The sequence below is a fragment of the Oncorhynchus tshawytscha genome, linkage group LG08, assembly GCF_018296145.1.
Source record: "Oncorhynchus tshawytscha isolate Ot180627B linkage group LG08, Otsh_v2.0, whole genome shotgun sequence".
In the NCBI taxonomy this organism is placed as follows: Eukaryota; Metazoa; Chordata; class Actinopteri; order Salmoniformes; family Salmonidae; genus Oncorhynchus; species Oncorhynchus tshawytscha.
In genome coordinates, this window is record NC_056436.1 from 60,450,847 (window position 1) to 60,472,293 (window position 21,447).

General features: G+C 44.7%; 1 protein-coding gene across 2 annotated transcripts in view; it reads right to left on the reverse strand.

Annotated features, from left to right (window-relative positions):
• LOC112256195 (disks large homolog 3) overlaps positions 1-20,979 on the reverse strand; it is a 128,489-nt gene extending 107,510 nt beyond the window's left edge. Inside the window, exons 1-4 of one of the 2 annotated variants that reach the window (XM_042325719.1) lie at positions 20,626-20,979; positions 18,544-18,669; positions 13,806-13,891; positions 5,529-5,639 (exon numbers count right to left, since the gene is read on the reverse strand). In XM_042325719.1, the coding sequence (XP_042181653.1) occupies positions 5,529-5,639; positions 13,806-13,891; positions 18,544-18,669; positions 20,626-20,641 (339 nt within the window). In that variant the 5' untranslated portion in view covers positions 20,642-20,979. Of the gene's footprint in view, positions 1-5,528; positions 5,640-13,805; positions 13,892-18,543; positions 18,676-20,625 lie in introns of both variants that reach the window. The other variant, XM_042325717.1, reaches the window with a different exon arrangement.
• Between the last annotated feature and the right edge of the window lie 468 nt (positions 20,980-21,447).

Below are 21,447 nucleotides of genomic sequence, written 5' to 3' on the forward strand. Positions count from 1 at the left end.
CTGTTTGATGCAACAGAGCCATGTACAACTTATATAAATATCTTCTATGAATCCATAAGGGCCGACATATTCCGAAGATTCATAGAAAATATCCATATTTATTTTATGGTGGTTCTACAGCAGGGCTCTCCAACCCTGTTCCCGGAGACATACCAACCGGTAGGACCTACCTAATTCTAATAATAAACTGAGCCAGGTTAGTTACAACTGGGGTTGGAGCAAAAACCTACAGGAGGATAGCTCTCCAGGAAAAGGGTTGGAGACCCCATGTCCTACATGGTCTTAGGCCAGGAATTCCCAAACTCGGTCCTGGGGATCCCAAGGGGTGCATGTTTAGCTTTTTGCCATAACACTACACAGCTGATCATCAAGCTTTGATTATTTGAGTCAGCTGTGTAGTGCTAGGGCTAAAACTAAAATGTGCAACCCTTGGGGTCCCCAGGACCGAGTTTGGGAAACACTGTCTTATGTTGAGCCACACTGGCTGCGTTTACACAGTCAGCCCAATTCTGATCTTTTTTCCACTAATTGGTCCAATTTGTGAAAAAATATCAGAATTGGGCTGCATGTGTAAACGCAGAATAAGTCCTTTATCCGGCTTCGGTACACTGGCAATGGTGGGCTGGGGAAGCTGGGACTCTTTATGCTTATGGCGATGGTCTTGTCCGGTCTGCAGTGAACGGCTAGCTGGATAAGACTCTGACGAAAGTGTTGTAGGGCTTCTTAACACCAACTGTTTTGTCCTCTTGCAGAAGATTTGCTGGTACTGCATGTCTCCTGGAAAGACATGGTTGTGTTCTTAGCATTTTACACTTTTTGCGGAAGGGACGTAGGGCAACACGCCTTTGTTGGTAAAGGTGTTAACCAAATGGGACCGGAAAGAGTATTGTTTAGGGACAATGAGGGGGACATTGTGAGCTGTTTTTGAGAGGAAAGATCAGTCAACAAATAGAATGGGCTAAAGAAGGTGTGAAAAGTCTTAGGAAGACAGCTCTTACACAGTATGAATGGTTGTGTGTGGGAGATTGAGGAGAAATGACACCCCAATCCCTCTCATACACAACAATGCATGTACTGTCTAAGCACAACCAAAAAACCCTTCCTCATCTCAAAGTACTGTCTGTAAACCTTCCCCATCCCATTGACTTATCATTCTTGTCAATAGCAGTGTTTTATAGATAAGGGTGGAATAGATAGCTTCCAAATTGAGACTCGTATTTGGTAACATTAGCTAGTTTACGTTAGCTAACATCAGTCAGGGACAGAACATGTTTACTCTGCTGAAGGTAGCTAGCAGTCTAACAGTGACTACCATTGCATAGGCGAAATTGATTGACAGTGTGTATACCAAAAGATAGTCCCATGATTTAGCTAATGGCTTTCAGTGTTCAATACAGGACTGTAACGTTAGCTAGCTAACTTACCCAGCTAGGCTAGCAAGCTAGATAACGCTAGGTTAACTCTAATTGAGAATCTTTCGTTTTGTTGTGAACGAAAAAAATTGATGGTATCGCATCACTTCTCCACTGTCGTCGAAATGGATTCCCCATAATTTCAGCTAGAAAATTCCTCTGATAATCTTTGGTCACTGCATCATTCGTGATAGGCGCAACGCAAGCAACTGGCAGAATCTGGGTTAATTGGGTGTGAATCTCTGGAATGGTCATTTCCGCGCTTGTTTGTAATTAGCACAGAACACCACACAGGCATGATGACAACCATTAGTGTAAACAAAACGTTTTCAAAAATATTTTGCCTCGAGAAGTTCTGAGATTACTGTGTGTTGGTCGTTCTAAGTAAACAACGCCACAAACTTATTCAAGTTTGTGGACACGCCCCCTCTAACTAGCAGGTGGTATCAGGATTCGCTATGAATGCCAGACTTAGTGGTTCACTATGAGCAGAAGAATACAAAGGGGTACTTCCTGATTCTACCAGTGAAATGAAAATGTGCTAGTTGTAAGCTTGTGGTTTGGATAATGTTGATGTTTATGATAAGGGGCGGCAGGGTAGCCTAGTGGTTGGACTAGTAACCGGAAGGTTGCAAGTTCAAACCCCGGAGCTGACAAGGTAAAAATCTGTCGTTCTGAACAGGCAGTTAACCCACTGTTCCTAGGCCGTCATTGAAAATAAGAATTTGTTCTTAACTGACTTGCCTAGAGGTTAAGATTAAAAAATAAAAAATAAAACATAATGTTGTTAATATAGTAATGACTATATGCCATGGCAAGTCTGTCTCTCTCAGAATGAATGTCTACATCAGAGCACTATCCACCCGTTTCCTCAGAAGAAGAAAAGGGATATAGCAAGACATCTTCCCAGCAATATGAAAAAGAACAACCATACAGCAAATATTGTCAACATGGTCAATAGGAATGTATCCAGAGGAATTGACATAAGACATACTCTTGTCAATCGTCAAAACTCTCACCTGTGGGGGTATGACACACACACACAAACTCTGCACTGAACCAGAATATAACCTGCCAAGGAGCCTACAGTTTGCTCTACCAGAAACACAGAGACAGGAAACAAAGGCTCCACAGCTGTGACTCCTATTAATAGGCCCCAGTGGCAGAGAACAGCTGCTCCACCAACACAGCACATCCAACTGATAGAATAATGATAGAGAGAGAGAGCAAGAGAAAGGGAGGGGATAAGAGAAAGAGAGAGGGTGAGATGGAAGAAAACAAGGAAAAGGCAGAGTCAAGAGAATAGTGTAGGTAAGGTGTAGTGGTGGAGGGGTGTTGGATAGGTAAGGTGTAGTGGTGGAGGGGTGTTGGATAGATAAGTTGTAGTGGTGGAGAGGTGTTGGATAGATAAGGTGTAGTGGTGGAGGGGTGTTGGATAGATAAGCTATAGTGGTGGAGGGGTGTTGGATAGATAAGGTGTAGTGGTGGAGGGTGTTGGATAGGTAAGGTGTAGTGGTGGAGGGTGTTGGATAGGTAAGGTGTAGTGGTGGAGGGGTGTTGGATAGGTAAGGTGTAGTGGTGGAGGGGTGTTGGATAGATAAGGTGTAGTGGTGGAGGGGTGTTGGATAGATAAGGTGTAGTGGTGGAGGGGTGTTGGATAGATAAGGTGTAGTGGTGGAGGGGTGTTGGATAGGTAAGGTGTAGTGGTGGAGGGTGTTGGATAGATAAGTTGTAGTGGTGGAGGGTGTTGGATAGGTAAGGTGTAGTGGTGGAGGGTGTTGGATAGGTAAGGTGTAGTGGTGGAGGGGTGTTGGATAGGTAAGGTATAGTGGTGGACGGGTGTTGGATAGATAAGGTGTAGTGGTGGACGGGTGTTGGATAGGTAAGGTGTAGTGGTGGAGGGGTGTTGGATAGGTAAGGTATAGTGGTGGACGGGTGTTGGATAGATAAGGTGTAGTGGTGGACGGGTGTTGGATAGGTAAGGTGTAGTGGTGGACAGAGAGAGAGAAACAGAGAGCAGGAGAGAGAGATAGCGAGAGAATAAAGACAAGTGTGTGCATGAGACTGCATAATCACGCCAGTTTATTTACACATTTAATTCCTGCAGTGAAGCAATGTATTTAAATCACATGATCCATGCTAAATACAGCATCATTTGAGGATGTACGGATGAGTGTGTGTATAGTACGGCTGGAAATGTGACTGGGAATAAAAGAGAGATGCAAAAGAAGGAATGAAAAATGGAGAGAAAGAGAGTGAGATAGAGAGAGAGTCAGAACTGTCTGTAGGGATGCAGGCAGGGGGAGGAATGTGGTTACCATGGCAACCTAATGAAGGCTGAGCTCTGGGTGTTCGTTCCAGCTCTGACTGCGCGTTGCACTGCACCGGCCCTCGCTTCTCTGCCGCCTAACTCTCTCCATCCTCCCCCACGCTCTCTTTCTCCCTATATTTCTCCCTCGCTCACTCATCCCTCCCCCGCCGCCTCCTCGGCTCCCTCCCTCCATGAGAGAGAGAAGAACTCAGCACTACCCACCCAGCTCCATATTATCCAGCCCAGCTATTCACTGAGCACCATTGAGTCAAACTGTACTGTCACTGTGCTTTTATGCTGATATTACATTACCATAGAGCACAGTGATCCTGTACCACCGTGCCTTAACCCAGGCAGCAGCCCCCTACCCTCTACCCCCCGAACCTCTCTCCTAACGCCCCGCCCCATGCACTAGTTCTCGGCTCAGCTGAAAAGCCAGCGCCTGTGGGTATTATGCTGCCGTGTGCCGCTGGGCGTGTTGTGATTGGGAAGGCATGTGAAAACAAGGCCTTCCATGGTACTGTACTGTTGTACTAGGGAACATGGACAGGAGGCCTCCCTCCTGCACACACACACACACACACACACACACACACACACACACACACACACAGACAGACAGACAGACAGACAGACAGACAGACAGACAGACAGACAGACAGACAGACAGACAGACAGACAGACAGACAGACAGACAGACAGACAGACAGACAGACAGACAGACAGACAGACAGACAGACAGACAGACAGACAGACAGACAGACAGACAGACAGACAGACAGACAGACAGACAGACAGACACAGACAGACAGACAGAGACAGACAGACAGACAGACAGACAGACAGACAGACAGACAGACAGACAGACAGACAGACAGACAGACAGACAGACAGACAGACAGACAGAGGGGCTGTGTGACAGCAGGTGAGTCACACCCCTCCATTCTGAGGTAAGGTGACCTGCTACAGATTACACTAACATACAGTAGAGAGCAGTGGAGGTTGCTGAGGGGAGGACGGCTCACAATAATGGCTGGAACGGAGTAAATGGAATGGCATCAAACACATGGGAACCATGTTGATGTATTTGATACCATTCCACTAATTCCGCTCCAGTCATTACCACGAGCCTGTCCTCCCCAATTAAGGCACCACCAACCTCCTGTGGTATAGAGATATTTTTGATCTTTGATGATTCATCATACATTCATGATTTACATAATTTACATATCATCTCAAAACATATATATTTTTAAAGATATTCGAAAGTATGACAGTTTACCAAATTAGAAGAAGCAAAATACCATGAAGTACCAGGCCCCATCATCTGCCCAGTGTTTACATATGAAGTTGAAACGGCTGTCAACATGCTTGCCACTTCCTTATTTGACATAATGAACCCAAACTAAGCAATTTTACAGCCTCCATCTCCACAAATATCTCATTGAAAAATAGAGGTGGAATTTCAGAAACCCACACCAGCAAAATCTACAACAATTGAAAATATTCTCATATCAACAATATGATGAATTGTACTAAAGGCTGTGGTCATGACAACTGATATCACTGATTTGAGTCTCTGGGATTTGTCTGTGATTCCGTGTGATGCAGGAGCTGTGACATCCTTCTCTGATTATTAAAATGTTCAAAAAGGTCATTGAGCTTAATGAAAAAAATAACGAAAGGGCACCCATGTGACGCTTCACTGAGCAAGCTGGAACAGGAGTGTGAGAGAGACACTCTGATTGGGCTCCTGTACGTTATGGAGCGTTTATTTGACCCATGGGTGACCCTGGGTGACTGACCTTAGGCGTCTCGATGTGGTAGCGGCTCACCAGCCCCAACACATGCTCCACCTTCTGAGGGTTCCTCCTGCTGGTCACTCGTACCCGCGACACTCCCTCCTCCTCAGAGTTCTGTAGGAAGGACAGGACGGAATGGATCAATACCTGATTAATATAGCAACACGCATGCCCCGCCCACCCGAGGAGCTGTCTTTTTCAGCCATCTATTTCCTGTGTTTTGGGGTGAAAAATCTATTTGTCACTTAAATGGTCGCTGGATTGATTGCTTTCATTTGACTCCTGCGACTCTTTCATACTTGCTTGTGCCTGACTTTCTTTCCAATTAACGTTATGCCCGTGGAAATGTTTGTAATTACCTGTCAAGCACATCCCGGTAATGGTGGAAATGGGATCAATGGAATACATTGTCTTATCGTTGAATCAACAAGAACGCTAAACCTTCGTCAGGGATTTAACGCACCGTCACAACACTTACATCACAAGAAAGATACCTTTATTTTGATGGTAGTTAATTTTGTGTGGAATTGAAATAGAGTATTAATTTAATACAGTTGAAATGTTTACAAAATTAGATTCCGAAAATGAACACTCAGAAAGTGATATTATGTCCTCTCTCGCAAACAATGTAAGGTATGTATAGCTCGGTTTAATCTAGAGCCAAGCGTGTTGATCTTTAAACCGAGGGAATCCTGCTATTGACACACTTTAATTAATGAGGCAGTCTAGACAGGGCAGGTGAGTGCAGGTAGGTCTAGACAGGGCAGGTGAGTGCAGGTAGGTCTAGACAGAGCAGGTGAGTACATGTAGGTCTAGACAGGGCAGGTGAGTGCAGGTAGGTCTAGACAGAGCAGGTGAGTACAGGTAGGTCTAGACAGAGCAGGTGAGTACAGGTAGGCCTAGACAGAGCAGGTGAGTATAGGTAGGCCTAGACAGAGCAGGTGAGTACAGGTAGGCCTAGACAGAGCAGGTGAGTACAGGTAGACCTAGACAGAGCAGGTGAGTACAGGTAGGCCTAGACAGAGCAGGTGAGTATAGGTAGGCCTAGACAGAGCAGGTGAGTACAGGTAGGCCTAGACAGAGCAGGTGAGTACAGGTAGGTCTAGACAGAGCAGGTGAGTACAGGTAGGTCTAGACAGAGCAGGTGAGTGCAGGTAGGGTAGACAGAGCAGGTGAGTACAGGTAGGGTGAACAGAGCAGGTGAGTGCAGGTAGGGTAGACAGAGCAGGTGAGTGCAGGTAGGGACAGAGCAGGTGAGACAGGTAGGTCAGGTGAGTGCAGGTAGGGTAGACAGAGCAGGTGAGTGCAGGTAGGGTAGACAAAGCAGGTGAGTACAGGTAGGTCTAGACAGAGCAGGTGAGTACAGGTAGGTCTAGACAGAGCAGGTGAGTGCTGGTAGGGTAGACAGAGCAGGTGAGTGCAGGTAGGGTAGACAGAGCAGGTGTTTGGTGGTTGCAGCCCTGTTCCACTCATTTCTGTTACTTTATTCATATATGTAAATACAGTTGGCATGTTTATGCAAATGAGGCACATATCATTTTCTTTATTTTAACACAAAATGTATATTTTTAAATACCTGATACAATAAGCACATTTATATATGAGTGAAGTCAACAACAACAAAAAAGGTGTCTTGGACAATAAATTGAATACCTGAATTCCCACCAAAATCCCTGAACTCTGTGCCAGTAAAATGTTTTATCTGCTATAATTAAGACAATCTCTGATTACAACAATTCAAAATGTTTGGAGTATCTTCATCCAATATCCAACTGCTGCATTTATTAGAATAGTTTTTAAAACCTTTGAACAATTTGGATGAGCGTTGCTAGATGAATATTCACACAGTGTTCACTGCCAGAGAAGAGTCCAATACAGTAAAACCAGTAAAGAGTCAACGTTTATGGACCTTTTTATGGACAACGTTTATGAGTAATATAGCGGCTGGGCACTCTTTCCGCCTGCCTCTCTGCTAACGACCATTGACTGACTGATATTTGTTGTGCAAACAGTCACCGGGGCCCAGTAGAACAAATGGAGTAAAGCCAGAGTATAAACTGGACGGACCAGTCTATCAAAGATCTGTTGAACATGACAAACATGACAGGAGTAATTCCTACACACTAAAAACAAATGGTTCAATTTGTGTCAAATAAGGGTTATTTGGATTGTGACCATATCGGATCCCTTTTTGATGCTGTACTGAACCCTTTTTTGAAGGTTCTATAAAGAACCATGCTCATATGGTTCTAAATGGAACCGTTATGGTGCTATAAAAGAGCCCTTTCCTAAGGTTCTATAAAGAACTATTACACCAGGGGTTCCACTATCATTAAAACCCTTTGAATGGTTCTTTATAGAACCTTAATGGAGAAAGGTTCTGTATAGAACCATTCTCAATCTCAAAGATTCTACAAAGAACCTTTTGAAGAATGAGACAGGCTTACTTCTCCTGGTTAGCAATAGTATATTGTTTAAAATTCCATAGGTTTTATTATTGTGTTAATTGACAAATTGAATCAGTTGTTCTAGCTATGGAACAACTTGGGGCCCCTGGGGAGAGAAACGAGCACCACTGATTCAGAAAATAGTTCTCAACTGACGCTCAATGAGTCTTTCACAAGACACCGTCACTGGCCATAGTCATATTTAACATGTAATGGCATAACACAACATATTAGATCTATTGGAATGACACGCTCACTCACAGCTGCACAAAAAGAGCTGTGCGCAAACCACACCCCATAATATTCTAATGAGCCGCTGCCCCTACATTATCACTAAAAGAGGAAAGAACCCTTTTCTGAACTGCAAAGATCCATTGAAGGGCTCAAAGGGTTCTTTGGGTCTGTATGGTTCCACATAGAACCATCCCCTCTCCCGAGGAACCCTCATTCCTTGGTGTGTGTGCTCCAGGCTAATGCAGGACAGGCTGGTAGCCTAAAGACTGTAAATGTATGAAAGGATATGAGGATGTTGGCAGCTATTGATTCTTACACACCACGTCATTCAACATTAAATCTGACACAGAGGCTTAGCCTACCTGTGAGCTGCTGTGGCCACAGCTTAACCCGCACAGACCCTTAACAGACAGCAGAGGGCAGCGTTCAGAGTAGGCCAAGGTCACAAAAGACTCGGGACAAAATTGGATTGATTACTATCCTGATGATCAAGGCTCCAGTGCTTCTTTGTCCTCCTAGCAGAAGTGAAAGCGTGTCCTGATCTTACCCTTAACACGAGGCTGATGTGTGTAATATAGACACCACACTAACAGAAGCATGCAGGCTACTTGACCTCAACCACACCCACTTGAGCAAGAGCTTGAGTTAAACACATCCCTCATCCCGTAAAAAGCATGACATTCAGACAGTTGTATCATATTTCAAATGAATGCTTGTAGACTGTCATTGCGGTTCGGTACTTTAACAAAACATGTAGCTGAGTCGCTGCATGCTTCTGAATATGTTATCGGTGAGATGATAAGTGAGCTTTGCTGTGAGCGTCAATCACACGGCTCTGTTCCCACATGGCAGTGCTGACAGGCAGGTCAACTGACACCGGCAGGGTCAAGGGTGCCCCCTGCGCTCTCAGTCCAATGGTGGCAGCTAGGAGGATGGCCTCGGCAGCACTAGCAGGTCACTCATCACACACAGGCAAACGCACCCCAAATGCAGGCACCCCCCACACACACACACACACACGCACACACACTCTCTGTAGTGTGCCCAGAGACAAGCACACATGAACACACTGCATGCACATGCACGGTCGAAAGATGAGTCTATGAGTTACTTATCATGAGTCAACAAACCGCATGCAGTGTTCACTAGAAACATTCCTATGAACAGTCATGGTAACGAAATAGACCAATCACACAAATAGGACATTCCATATTTACAGTATCAGGAATCACATTTTTAGGTCCGAACTAGATTCAACTCTTTGTGCTCTCTGTCACCTGGGGCTGCATGGCAAACAGCCCAGGAACACAAGGAAGACACAAAGGACATTGATTTAAGGGCCAGTACTCACTGCCCCCCTCTGAGGGGTCAAAATGTATCGCTCTCTCCCTCCAACAGTAACCAGAGAATTGACTACAGAAATGTGTGTTAGAATAACACTATTGCTGCCATGTCTGGTATCTATCTGAAACTTGTTCTCTGAGGATAACTGTGATGTCATCTATATGGATGGGTGATCTCTGTGTTTACTTGTAGTTCTTCAGAGTGAACTCTGATGATACTGTATGCAATCGTCTTCTCAGGAATGCTGTCTTGTCTCTATGGTAACAAGCCTACCCTGCAGGTCATCACAAATAGACATGACCCCTTCCTAGAGGTTGGCTGGTTCGATATATTAGTTTTACTACTTTTGGTTTGGTCCGAGGACTGGTCACCAGTTGATTTTGTATACAAACAATTCAGATCTGGTAGAAATGGAATGGTCTGTTGTCCTCTCTCTTATCCTGTATCCAGCCCATTAGAGAATGGTCTGTTGTCCTCTCTCTTATCCTGTATCCAGTCCATTAGAGAATGGTCTGTTGTCCTCTCTCTTACCCTGTATCCAGCCCATTAGAGAATGGTATGTTGTACTCTCTCTTATCCTGTATCCAGCCCATTAAGAGAATGGTCTGTTGTCCTCTCTCTTATCCTATATCCAGCCCATTAGAGAATGGTATGTTGTACTCTCTCTTATCCTGTATCCAGCCCATTAGAGAATGGTCTGTTGTCCTCTCTCTTATCCTGTATCCAGTCCATTAAGAGAATGGTATGTTGTACTCTCTCTTATCCTATATCCAGCCCATTAGAGAATGGTCTGTTGTCCTCTCTCTTATCCTGTATCCAGCCCATTAGAGAATGGTCTGTTGTCCTCTCTCTTATCCTGTATCCAGTCCATTAGAGAATGGTTGTATGATATTTTTATATTTCCTAGGCTTCTAGGCCTCTTTGTCCTGTAAATTAACCTTAGGATCTAAATGCCTAGAATGAAGCTTTGTTAATGTCAGTATTACATTACCTACGTAACTTAAGATGTATACCTTGTATGTGAATTTTACAAAGCTATTAAATAATACTTGTGTTTTGCATTCACTTCCCATGACCATGTATTGCTCTTAGTCAGCTAAATGCATAATACTTGATTCCACATGGTATTTCTATAATATTAAATGTAGTCAGATAACCTAATATATTCCACTCTTACATCAGGCCTCTCTTTAGCCAGCTTCCTTCATTCCATCTCTACAGAAGCTATTCTCCCCCTAACCTGCCTCACTGCACCAAATCAGTGAATTTGCAGACTCATTTAATGTCCCTCCCATCCTCCACTCAAGTGACAGCATGCCTGGAATGCTGATGAGGGCCTCCTCACTAGCCAACCACTGAACTGAGCTGTCCCATTAACTGGCCCCCACTGCAAGGGCCTCCTCACTGACCAGCCACTGATCTGTGCCATCCCATTCACTAGCCCCCACTGCTAGGGCCTCCTCACTGACCAGCCATTGAGCTGAGCTGTCCCATTCACTAGTCCCCACTGCTACTTCTACTGCTGCTGCCTCCCTATATAGCCCACACTGGCCAGGCCTGAGGTTAGGGATGGGGCTGAGGCTAGGGTTGGGGCTGAGGGATGAGGCTGAGGCTGAGGCTGAGGCTAGGGATGAGGCTGAGAGATGGGGCTGATGGATGGGGCTGAGGCTGAGGATTGGGCTGAGGGATGGGCTGAAGGATGGGGCTGAGGGATGGGCTGAAGGATGGGGCTAAGGCTAGGGATGGGGCTGAGGATAAGGATGGGGCTGAGGCTGGGGATTGGGCTGGGGATTGGGCTGAGGGATGGGGCTGAGGGATGGGGCTGAGGGATGGGGCTGAGCCTGGGGCTGAGGCTGAGGGATGGGGCTGAGGCTAGGGATGGGGCTGAGGCTGAGGGATGGGTCTGAGGCTAGGGATGGGGCTGAGGCTAGGGATGGGGCTGAGGCTGGGGATTGGGCTGAGGGATGGGGCTGAGGCTAGGGTTGGGGCTGAGGGATGGGGCTGAGGCTAGGGATGGGGCTGAGGCCAGGGATGGGGCTGAGAGATGGGGCTGATGGATGGGGCTGAGGCTGGGGATTTGGCTGAGGGATGAGGCTAAGGCTAGGGAAGGGGCTGAGGATAGGGATAGGGCTGAGGATAAGGATGGGGCTGAGGCTAGGATGGGGCTGAGGGATGGGGCTGAGGCATGGGTCCTAGGCTAGGGATGGCACTGAGGGATGGGGCTGAGGGATGGGGCTGAGGCTGGGGATTGGGCTGAGGGATGGGGCTGAGGGATGGGGCTGAGGCTGGGGATTAGGCTGAGGGATTGGGCTGAGGGATGGGTCTGAGGCTAGGATTGGGGCTGGTGTTGAGTATGGGCCGGGGTTGGGCATGGTGACCAGCTGTAATGCAGGGAGGGAGGGCTGGGGCCCTTGTGTGGCTGATGTAGTTGTAAGCAGCACCAGGGTGTATCAGAGGAGAGGTGAGTGGGGCACTAGGTCTTTGGTTAAAGCCTTTGACGTGATGTGACGCGTGACCACAGTGTGTGTTTGACATGGGCCAATAAGATGAGGGATTTGAAAAATGATATCTGTCACGTGAGCATTAAATCTGACTGTAATTCATTGAATGAACGAAAATCTGATTATGTCAGGGAAATTATTGGTTCATGACAGTGCAATACTACTAAGGTTGAATAGTTTAAACTAGAAGGTACATATAGGAATCCCTAGAGCCAACAAATACATTGAAGTACTGTGACTGGAATCTTTCTAGACGCATTCACACCTTCAACAAAGGAATCAGGTTCCTTTCTCCAGGCTTGGCTCCTATTTATGTCATGTCACACACTAAGATACGTGTAGCAGCCATGAACTGTACAACACAATCTTCTGCGTTAACTCGTCCATTCAATTCAATATGGTAAGCGATTACTGACATGTTTATTGCACATTCCCTATTTGACTGACCATACGTAATGCTATTAATGCATGGATTTTAAAAAACATTGCCATTACTTGATTGTTTTGGGGGCTGGTTAAATCATGACAGGATATAAGACCCAATTTTGGCAGAATGAACATGCCAGGTAAACAAGATTTCTATCGGATGTCCTGGATTGATTTATTATGGACTATCAATATTACATTAAAAACCACTTCACTTAAAGCAGGTGAAAAAGCGGTTGTAGCGGATGCACGAGCGCTCGTGCACACACACACACACACACACTGTGTAATACGAGACCGTAGTATTTCATAATCCCAGTACTAAAGCCAGGCCAAAAAGTGTTCCCTTAATGGGCCATAGAAATCAGCCAAGGATCAATTTCATTAACATTCTGACTTAGCTGGAACAAAGTTATGAGGCAATATTGAATCATTCAGGTGATATGAAATCAGGCGTCACCTCCCATTCAGGGACCATTACAACATCAATCACAACAAGGTACTACTTTAGAGCAGATACATAGGGCCCTGATTCACAGGCGGTTGTCTAGAGTAAATGGCCTGTATTTACTGAAGTGTACACCCTACTAGAAAGTTTGTTTTATGCTCTCCTGCTTTGAATTGAATTACTTTCTACCAAACTTCTCAGTGTTTATTTTTCCTGAGCTGGTCTATAAATATTACCGGTGGTGACCATGTGATGCAATTGCAAACACTTGTAATGAAAGGTCTGTGTGACATCGTCATCGTGTGACATCGTCATCAGCAGCCCACTGATGAGCACATGGTGTTACCACTGTTGAACTGACTAATGCTGTGATGTCTGTCTTCCTCCATCACTCCCAGACAACCACTACTTTCTCTCGCTCTGTCTGTCTCTCTGCATATCACTCAGTCACTCTCTCTCTCTGTCTGTCTGTCTCTCTGTCTGTCACTCTCTCTCTCTCTTTCTGTCTGTCTCTCTCTGTCTGTCTCTCTCTGTCTGTCTCTCTCTGTCTGTCTGTCTCTGTCTGTCTGTCTCTCTCTGTCTGTCTCTCTCTGTCTGTCTCTCTCCCAGACAACTACTACTTTCTCTCCACTTCTGACACCAGTGTAGAAAATGGCGGGACAGGGGAGCGAATCTGGGTTGCTGGAGTGAAAGGTAAACACCCTACGCATAGCACCAATAGAGTTGGCTCACATTAGCAAGGATCGCTACAATCTTTTGTGCATTATGCAAGATGTGTAGAGCATTTTTAAAGGGATTTTTAAAAATCTGGTTAACAGATTTTTACATTGTGTACAAGTTGACTGAGAAAGTGAAGCAGGACTTTCTCAAAGTTTCTCACCTCCCCCGCATCCTCAGCACTGGCCTCCTTCACTGCGTTCTGGGTTGTGTTCAGTTGCAGGGTCACCTCGTAACATTCTTGGATATCTGCAAGGAATTGAATAAACACTAAGTTATCGAAATAAAGGCTATTGTCTCCTCAGATGTGAGTACTTGAAAGACAATTCCCCCCCCCAAAAAAATTGTTTGTTTCCTTCAGTGTGGTTCTCTGAATGGGTGGGACATCTCTTCACTATTTCTCATTTATGTTTTTGTCTAAAACTTTTCTAAATGTTGTTGTATGACTCAAATCCTGTCTGCTCAATGTCCAATCTGCCCCAACTTCAACAACAAGTCATCTTTTGTATGGTCTAATAAAGATCAGCACTCTGCCTCCTACAGAATTGAGTTTAGACTAAATTAGATGGGAGAAGTAGAGATTTCTCCACAAATACCCCATCTGCACAAATGGTATGGCATGAAGATGTTGGACTGTCTGTGATGTCCATAGACCCCCTGAGGTCATTGGTGCCTATACCTAGATGTTAGTCAGATCAGGAAAAACTCCTGTTCTGTGTCACTTCCTCTCACTCCATCACCACTAGGCCATGCTGTGTTCCACTGTGGCCAGCTCTGTACCGCAGGCCTCCCTCACAGCCAGCCCAAAACTTCTCACCCTCCCAAATCCTGCTTACTCTCCTACCATGACCATTGCCTTCATTTCCCCACCTTCTTTAATTGAGTTTCTAAAACACTCCCCCTTCCTCCCTTCCCTCTCCTCCCTCTTCCCTCTCCTCCTTTCCTCCCCCTTCCTCTCTCTCCCCCTTCTCCTCCCTCCCCTTCCCCTCTCTCTCCTCCCCCTTCCTCTCCTTCCTCCTCTCTCTCCTCCCTCTCCTCTCCCTTCATCACCTTTCGGGTCATTTAGCTGCTGTGTCCTGTGGTCACCTATTGACTGGCAGCCACTTGATGAGAATGCGGGGAGACATTGTTGCTGATGTTACACACTGGCCCCCTTGCTGAACTGTTGACATAAAGAGATCGCTGTTCTCATAAGAGCTCCTGCTACAACTTTGTTAGCTTCAATGTCAGGACACATGGACAGAAACAATGTGTAGAAAGAAGATCAACAATAACTTAAAATGTATAAATATGTATTGTGTACAAATATGTATGTGATTTCTGTGAACTAGAGCTAAAGGAGTGAAGGCACTGTATGTACCAATGTGTGTGTGTGTGTGTGTGTGTGTGTGTGTGTGTGTGTGTGTGTATCCCAACAGTGGGAACAAAAGTGGAAGAAGGGGGCATGTGAATCATCACTGTGTAAGAGTGTCTGACTGTGTAGGAGTAGAAGCAGAGATTTTTGCTGCCCAGCTGGTTTGAGAGGCACACACACACACACACACACACACACACACACACACACACACACACACACACACACACACACACACACACACAATGATTTAGTCCTATGATTTTACAATGTAGTATTTAGCTTTGTTGTAAGCATTGTACAAACAATGCAAACATATAACTTGCCCTGATAGTAAAACAAAATAATTGAGATAAATATATTACTGCATATCGCTCGTGTAAATTGTTCAATTTATGTGAAATTACTTTGCACTAACCACCACTTATATGAAACCATTATCACACCACAAACCCTTAAAAAAGGTGCATTATCAACAGAGAACAGTGTGTTCAGAGCTGTGAAGAGGTGCAATGTTTTCCCAAAACCCAGAGTCAGATGAAACCTCAGAGGCTGCAGCTTCCTCTTTCTCCCGCTTTCCAAAACATTTTCCAACCCTCAAAGACCACATCAATTCCTGGCCACGGAACAGAAAATACAAACCCTGTTTTATCCCGGTTACCTCTTTCACAGGCCATCTCTCACAGATCTCTGTTCAGCACTGTGGACCCGTTTTGGGATGTCCTGGTTAGAATGTGTGCCTCAGTCAGTCTATAATGTCTCCAGCTGTTACTTCTCTCTGTTCTACAAATGACACCGTGGGCTTTGTATGTGTGTGTGTGTGTGTGTGTGAATACACCTATGTTAGACCCGCCTCTACGTATATACGGTAGACCTATTCATGTGTACTGGAGACATCTCTCCACTCATAGCCAGCTCTGGGTGAATCAGCCTGAACATAATGTGGCCCTGAGTGCTTTCCATGGGATGACAATGAGCAACAGACAGACAGACACTCTGCTCATTAGAATCTAACAAAATTGGGTCAGAGGTAAAGGAGCGTACAATTCCAACCTCCCTCCTCTCCTACCCTACAATAATATCCTGCTCCACCACTTATGGACTAAGTTGTGGGAGTGTTGTGTGTGGGTGTGTATGTGTGTGTGTGCATGGTTGGGTGGGTGTTTGTGTGTGCCCAACCCCCCCCTCTAGCAACGACCTCTTCCTGCATGTTTGCATGTCGGGGAACAAAGAGATGAGTCCGCAGTTAAGGCGACATTTGTTCATGATTGTGCAACCATGCAAAACATCCAATCAAGCGCTCAGTGCTCCAACTTCCCACAGTGCATCACAAGCAAGGGCACTCCCATTCATTCACACATCAAATACTCAAATACTGTACAATGCTGCCCACAGCTGAACTGATGAACACTTCTTTACACCAGTCATGCCAGTTTTCATTCACTTTCATAATACCTTGTTTGACACAGTGCCAATACTGTTCATTTACACATTTTCCCACTGTGACAGAGCATACCGATAGCGATACATTGGCAACAACAAAAATACAGCCAGTGCAAAAATAGCTTCACCACTACAACAACCCCACTACAACAAGTAGCCTAAACAAAGTCCATCTACCTCTATTTAAATAGGTACTGTACAAATGTACAGTAGCAAACAAACCTCAGCCCTGAAGGAAAACAGCAGAGAGCATCTTGGAGGCTAATGCGGTGAGTAATGTTTGAATAACCCTGTGTTCCCGTTAGCTGTGTAAACGTTCAGCACCTCCCCTGTGCCTGGGCTGATGATTAAAACCACATGTTGAGGGAGAAAACCCGGGCCTCATTTGACCCCGCTCTGCCCCTGCGTCTAAGACTCTCTCTCTCACCCACAGACTCTCTCGGCTGTATCCTCAGGCTGAACTCAGGCCAGGAGAAACAGAGGGTGAGGATGGCGCGGGCAAAGGCAGCCATGAGCTGTTTTTTTCTACAGTACTCTACTCTACCGTACCTCCAGCCCCAGACTATGGCTGCACATTCCTGCCCCGGGATCCAGACTCTTTGGAGTGGAATGCTTGGAATCCTGATTCGGAATCCTAAACCCCCTCGCTGTACCCCAGCCTACTCTTTTGATGTGGAGGCAACCTCTTTAATAAATCAGACATAAACTGTTGGGATAGTCATATGTGGTTTACAAAGCCATCCTTTGAATACTGGAGATATTGACCACACGAACAGGCTGACAGATAGATCAATATATCTGGTCTTTTCTGTGTTGGGATTAACACATCATTTTCTAGTTAGACCGCAGCAACAGTTTCGCTAATAGCACATTATCATCAACGTATCTGTTCAGCGAGTTTGGACAGGCAGGCATGCACGTCTGGAGAGACCACTGGTCATGGTGGACAGCCTCCTCAGTCTACCCTCTTTTCCAGTCCTCCCCCCTGCTCCATGGACCCCCATCCCCCATGGAGACTCCAGATTTCTGGGTAGAGCAGCCGAAGCAGCAGACCCACAGGGTAGCATCATTTGGGAATGGCCATGATAATTAGAGGGGCCACTCAGCCATTGGTTAAATGGAACTAATTTGTCTCCTTTGCAGGGTAAAAAGACTAAAGTGAAATATAGTTTCACAGGAGCTGATTTGGTGCCGTAACTGCTTATTAAGGTATCGTTGCAATACACTCAAGAGTCAGTTTAGTTCATGGTTCCAGTTAAGCAATGATACTGTCGAGGTGGTGAGGTCATGCACATTCATGGTATTGCACAAATCTATTCTGGACTGGTAACACCCTGTTATTACAGCTCATATAGCAGTGTTTTGGCTGTTGCGAATGAACCACATCTATGAAGTCTTCCTATGAGATGATCCTGACCAAGTCAGGATAAGATGGCACTACTGATTGATGTGCAAGTTGAAAAAATATGTGTAACTCTTTCACAAGGTAAAGAAACGTGAGCCTCTGGTAAAACGTTGAGCTCTCTGAGAGGGCCGGCTTGTGATCAGCCCATAGACAGTGTCACGGGCATGTTTAATAGGATTTCATTACCATCCGAGTACATTAGAGAGGGGGGGTATACAGCAAAACCTTTTGTGAGTTGAACTGAAAGGCCTCTTTCATGGGACTTCACTGAAAAATGTTTAGGCTCTTCCCACAAAAATGAATATAACCTGACTGTGCCATCTATGTCTTTTAGCTCTGGTCAAGAACAACCCTCCACACAAAAACAACTAGTGAGTCGTTGCTCATTTTCTTGAAACTAAACGCACTAGTTGAGTGTTTCCCAACTCTGGTCCTCCAGTACCCCCAACAGTACATCTTTTTTATTATAACCCTGGACAAGTACACCTGATTCAACTTGTCAACTAATCGTCAAGCCCTCAATGAGCTGAATGAGGTGTGTTTGTCCACAGCTGTAATGAAAAATGTATACTGTTTGGTGTACTCGAGGACTAGGGATGGGAAACACTGCACTAGCTGATTTGTTGTCTGGTTGGACTGAGACTTCTTTATTCATAAAATAATAATAGTGAAAGCATGTGCGTATTTTCCTCGTCTTACCAAGTAGGGCGTGAAACAGTTGGCTGCCGAAGATGGCGGAGACCTTCCCCACGCTGGTCTTCAGGGCTTGTTCCTCTGGCCTGGTCAGACTATCCTGGTATTGTCTCAGCAGACCCACTGCCCTCTCTGTGTCTGACAACATGGATGCTTCATGTTAACACCCTCACAGAGCGAGTCGTAGTGATAAAAAGTTAAGAAACTGATCAGATGTGCAGTGCAGTGCACCTTACCATTATGGTCCTTCAAACATTTGGCAATATTATTCCACCATTAGCATAACACAAGTCTAAGTGTACGTGAAACAGTAGGAAATTCGTAAAATGAGGGTTTAGAGGCACACTTGTTATAGGCTACTATGCAATTTAGGATCGAGTTGGTTTTGTTCATTGCTCAAGAGTTTGTCTGCCTTTTAGTGCTGCTATGGGCAGGAAAGGGGAGTACTATCAGAACTAGATTATAGTATGCCTACTCTATACTGAAAAGCAGCCATACCCTATACTGTATAGCAGCCATAGTCTATACTGTATAGCAGCCATACCCTATACTGTATAGCAGCCATACCCTATATTGTATAGCAGCCATACTCTATACTGTATAGCAGCCATACTCTATACTATATACCAGCCATACTCTATACTGTATAGCAGCTATACTCAATAGGTGGGTCAACATATATTGATATTTGGGGAATTTGGTCAGGATTCAACTCCTGGTATCATATGAAGAAACATAGCACATGGAAAATATGTAGAATTGCAGGAAATTAGCTTTAAAACGGCACATTTTTCCCTCTGCCAACAAGAGGGATGTGAACAGTTTGGGATCACATGGGTTGCGTGCTGAGGGTTTGTACCTACGCCAATAAATGACATTATCCATCCGGACCTTAGCTACTTAAGACATGTATGTGACCGGACCTTCTCAAATATACTGAACTGAACAAAAATATAAACGCAACATGCAACAACTTCCACGATTTTACTGAGTTACAGTTGCAGTTCATTTGAGGAAATCAGTCAATTGAAATAAATTCATTAGGCCCTAATCTATGGATTTTACATGACTGAGCAAGGGCGCACTGGGGAGCCAGGCCCAGCCAATCAGAATTAGTTTTTGCCCACAAAAGGGCTTTATTACAGACAAAAATGCTCCTCAGGTGTCCGGGTGGCTGGTCTCAGATGATCCCGCAGATGAAGAAGCCGGATATGGAGGTTTTGGACTCACATGGTTAAACGTGGTCTGTGGTTATGAGGCTGGTTGAACGTACTGCCAAATTCTCCAAAATGACATTAGAGGCAGCTTATGGTAGAGAAATTAACATTAAATTATCTGGCAACAGCTCTGGCGGACATACCTGCAGTCAGCATGCCAATTGCATGCTCCCTCAAAACTTGAGACATCGGTGTCATTGTGTTGTGTGACAAAACTGCACATTTTAGAGTGGCCTTTTATTGCCCACAAGGTTTTTTTTGCCAATGGAGAAATGCTCACTAAACAAATTTATGCAAAAAATTTAAAATAAATAATATTTTTGGGCATATGGAACATTTCTGGGATCTTTTATTTCAGCTCATGAAACATAGGACCAACACTTTGCGTTCTGAATTTTGTTCAGTATAGTATTTGAGTACCCCTGCTGTTTACATTGCATGAGGGTGCACAGCTGTTTTCTGAAGCCAGGTGGGAGGTGTAGGTAGCCTAATTAACAGCATTGAGATGATCCACCCTCCCTTACTACAACCACAAAGTTTATTATGAGTTAACTGAATTACTTCCCTTGGCAGTGTGAAAGTGCTCCATGGCAGTAGCCTATGTATGAGTTCATGGAAACATACTTCCTGTTTTCGCTTAGAAGATTTCAAGTTTCTTCCAAAAATGCACTAGTTCATTCTGTTCATGCTTCATAGTTAACACAGTGGCAAAACCACGGAAAACCTACATTGTAGTTGCTATTTTCGACGTGTCATTACTTTAACAACTATAACAGCGAATAAGCCTAAACGTTCTAAAAACTGCCTCCAATAAACTTTTAGTTTAAAACTTTTCCTCTAAATTCCTGAGAAACATTATGTAGGCACTTACCATACTTGTGGACCATGGTGGGTAGAAAATATTTTGATAACTACTTTTCGAGGCAAGCCGAAAACTAACCCACAAACCAGAAGTAACAAGTTGAAATTCGGCGTTGAATGTTGTACCGTTACTCTTCACCAAAACAACTGTAATCCCGCAGTTATAAACGCAACCACCAAAACAGACACTCCCGAATTCGCTCTACACTGAAATGTTACTTTAACCGTAGCAGCAGCAGGGCACTCGGCACGAGAAGAATTTCTTTCATGTGAAGTTCCCGGGAATTCTGTTGAAATAGTGAAAGTGTTTATGCGCCACTGTCGCGGCCTCGGCCCCTCGCCTAAACATGTGATCACTGTATATGAATGAGTCTGTAGCCCACCCATGGGGATGTGGGTCTATAGGCAGCCCAGCACCGACACATTCCTTGTCATTCAAAAATACATCCAGGTTTTTGTGGGATCATTTTCATGGACTAAAATCATAATTTCCATCATCTTCATCATTCATCTCTGCTAATTCTGTTCTCATGTCCTCCGGATCTGATGACACCTGTATATAACTTTGTTTGTTGCCTGCGTTCTATGTTCTGGATTGTTTTTATCATTTTTATTATTATTTCAAAAATATTATTTTTTTTGCCCCTTGGTGTGAGAAAGGTGCTTTACAAATGAACTGAATTACTGTTATTAATTATTATCATCATAATCTTCATATCCACCACCACCAACCCGATTACTATCATCAGTATCACCTAGGAACAATTACTTTAAGTTCCAACTTTTTAAAATAGCCAACCAAAAATATTCAATAGTTTGACACTTGACCATC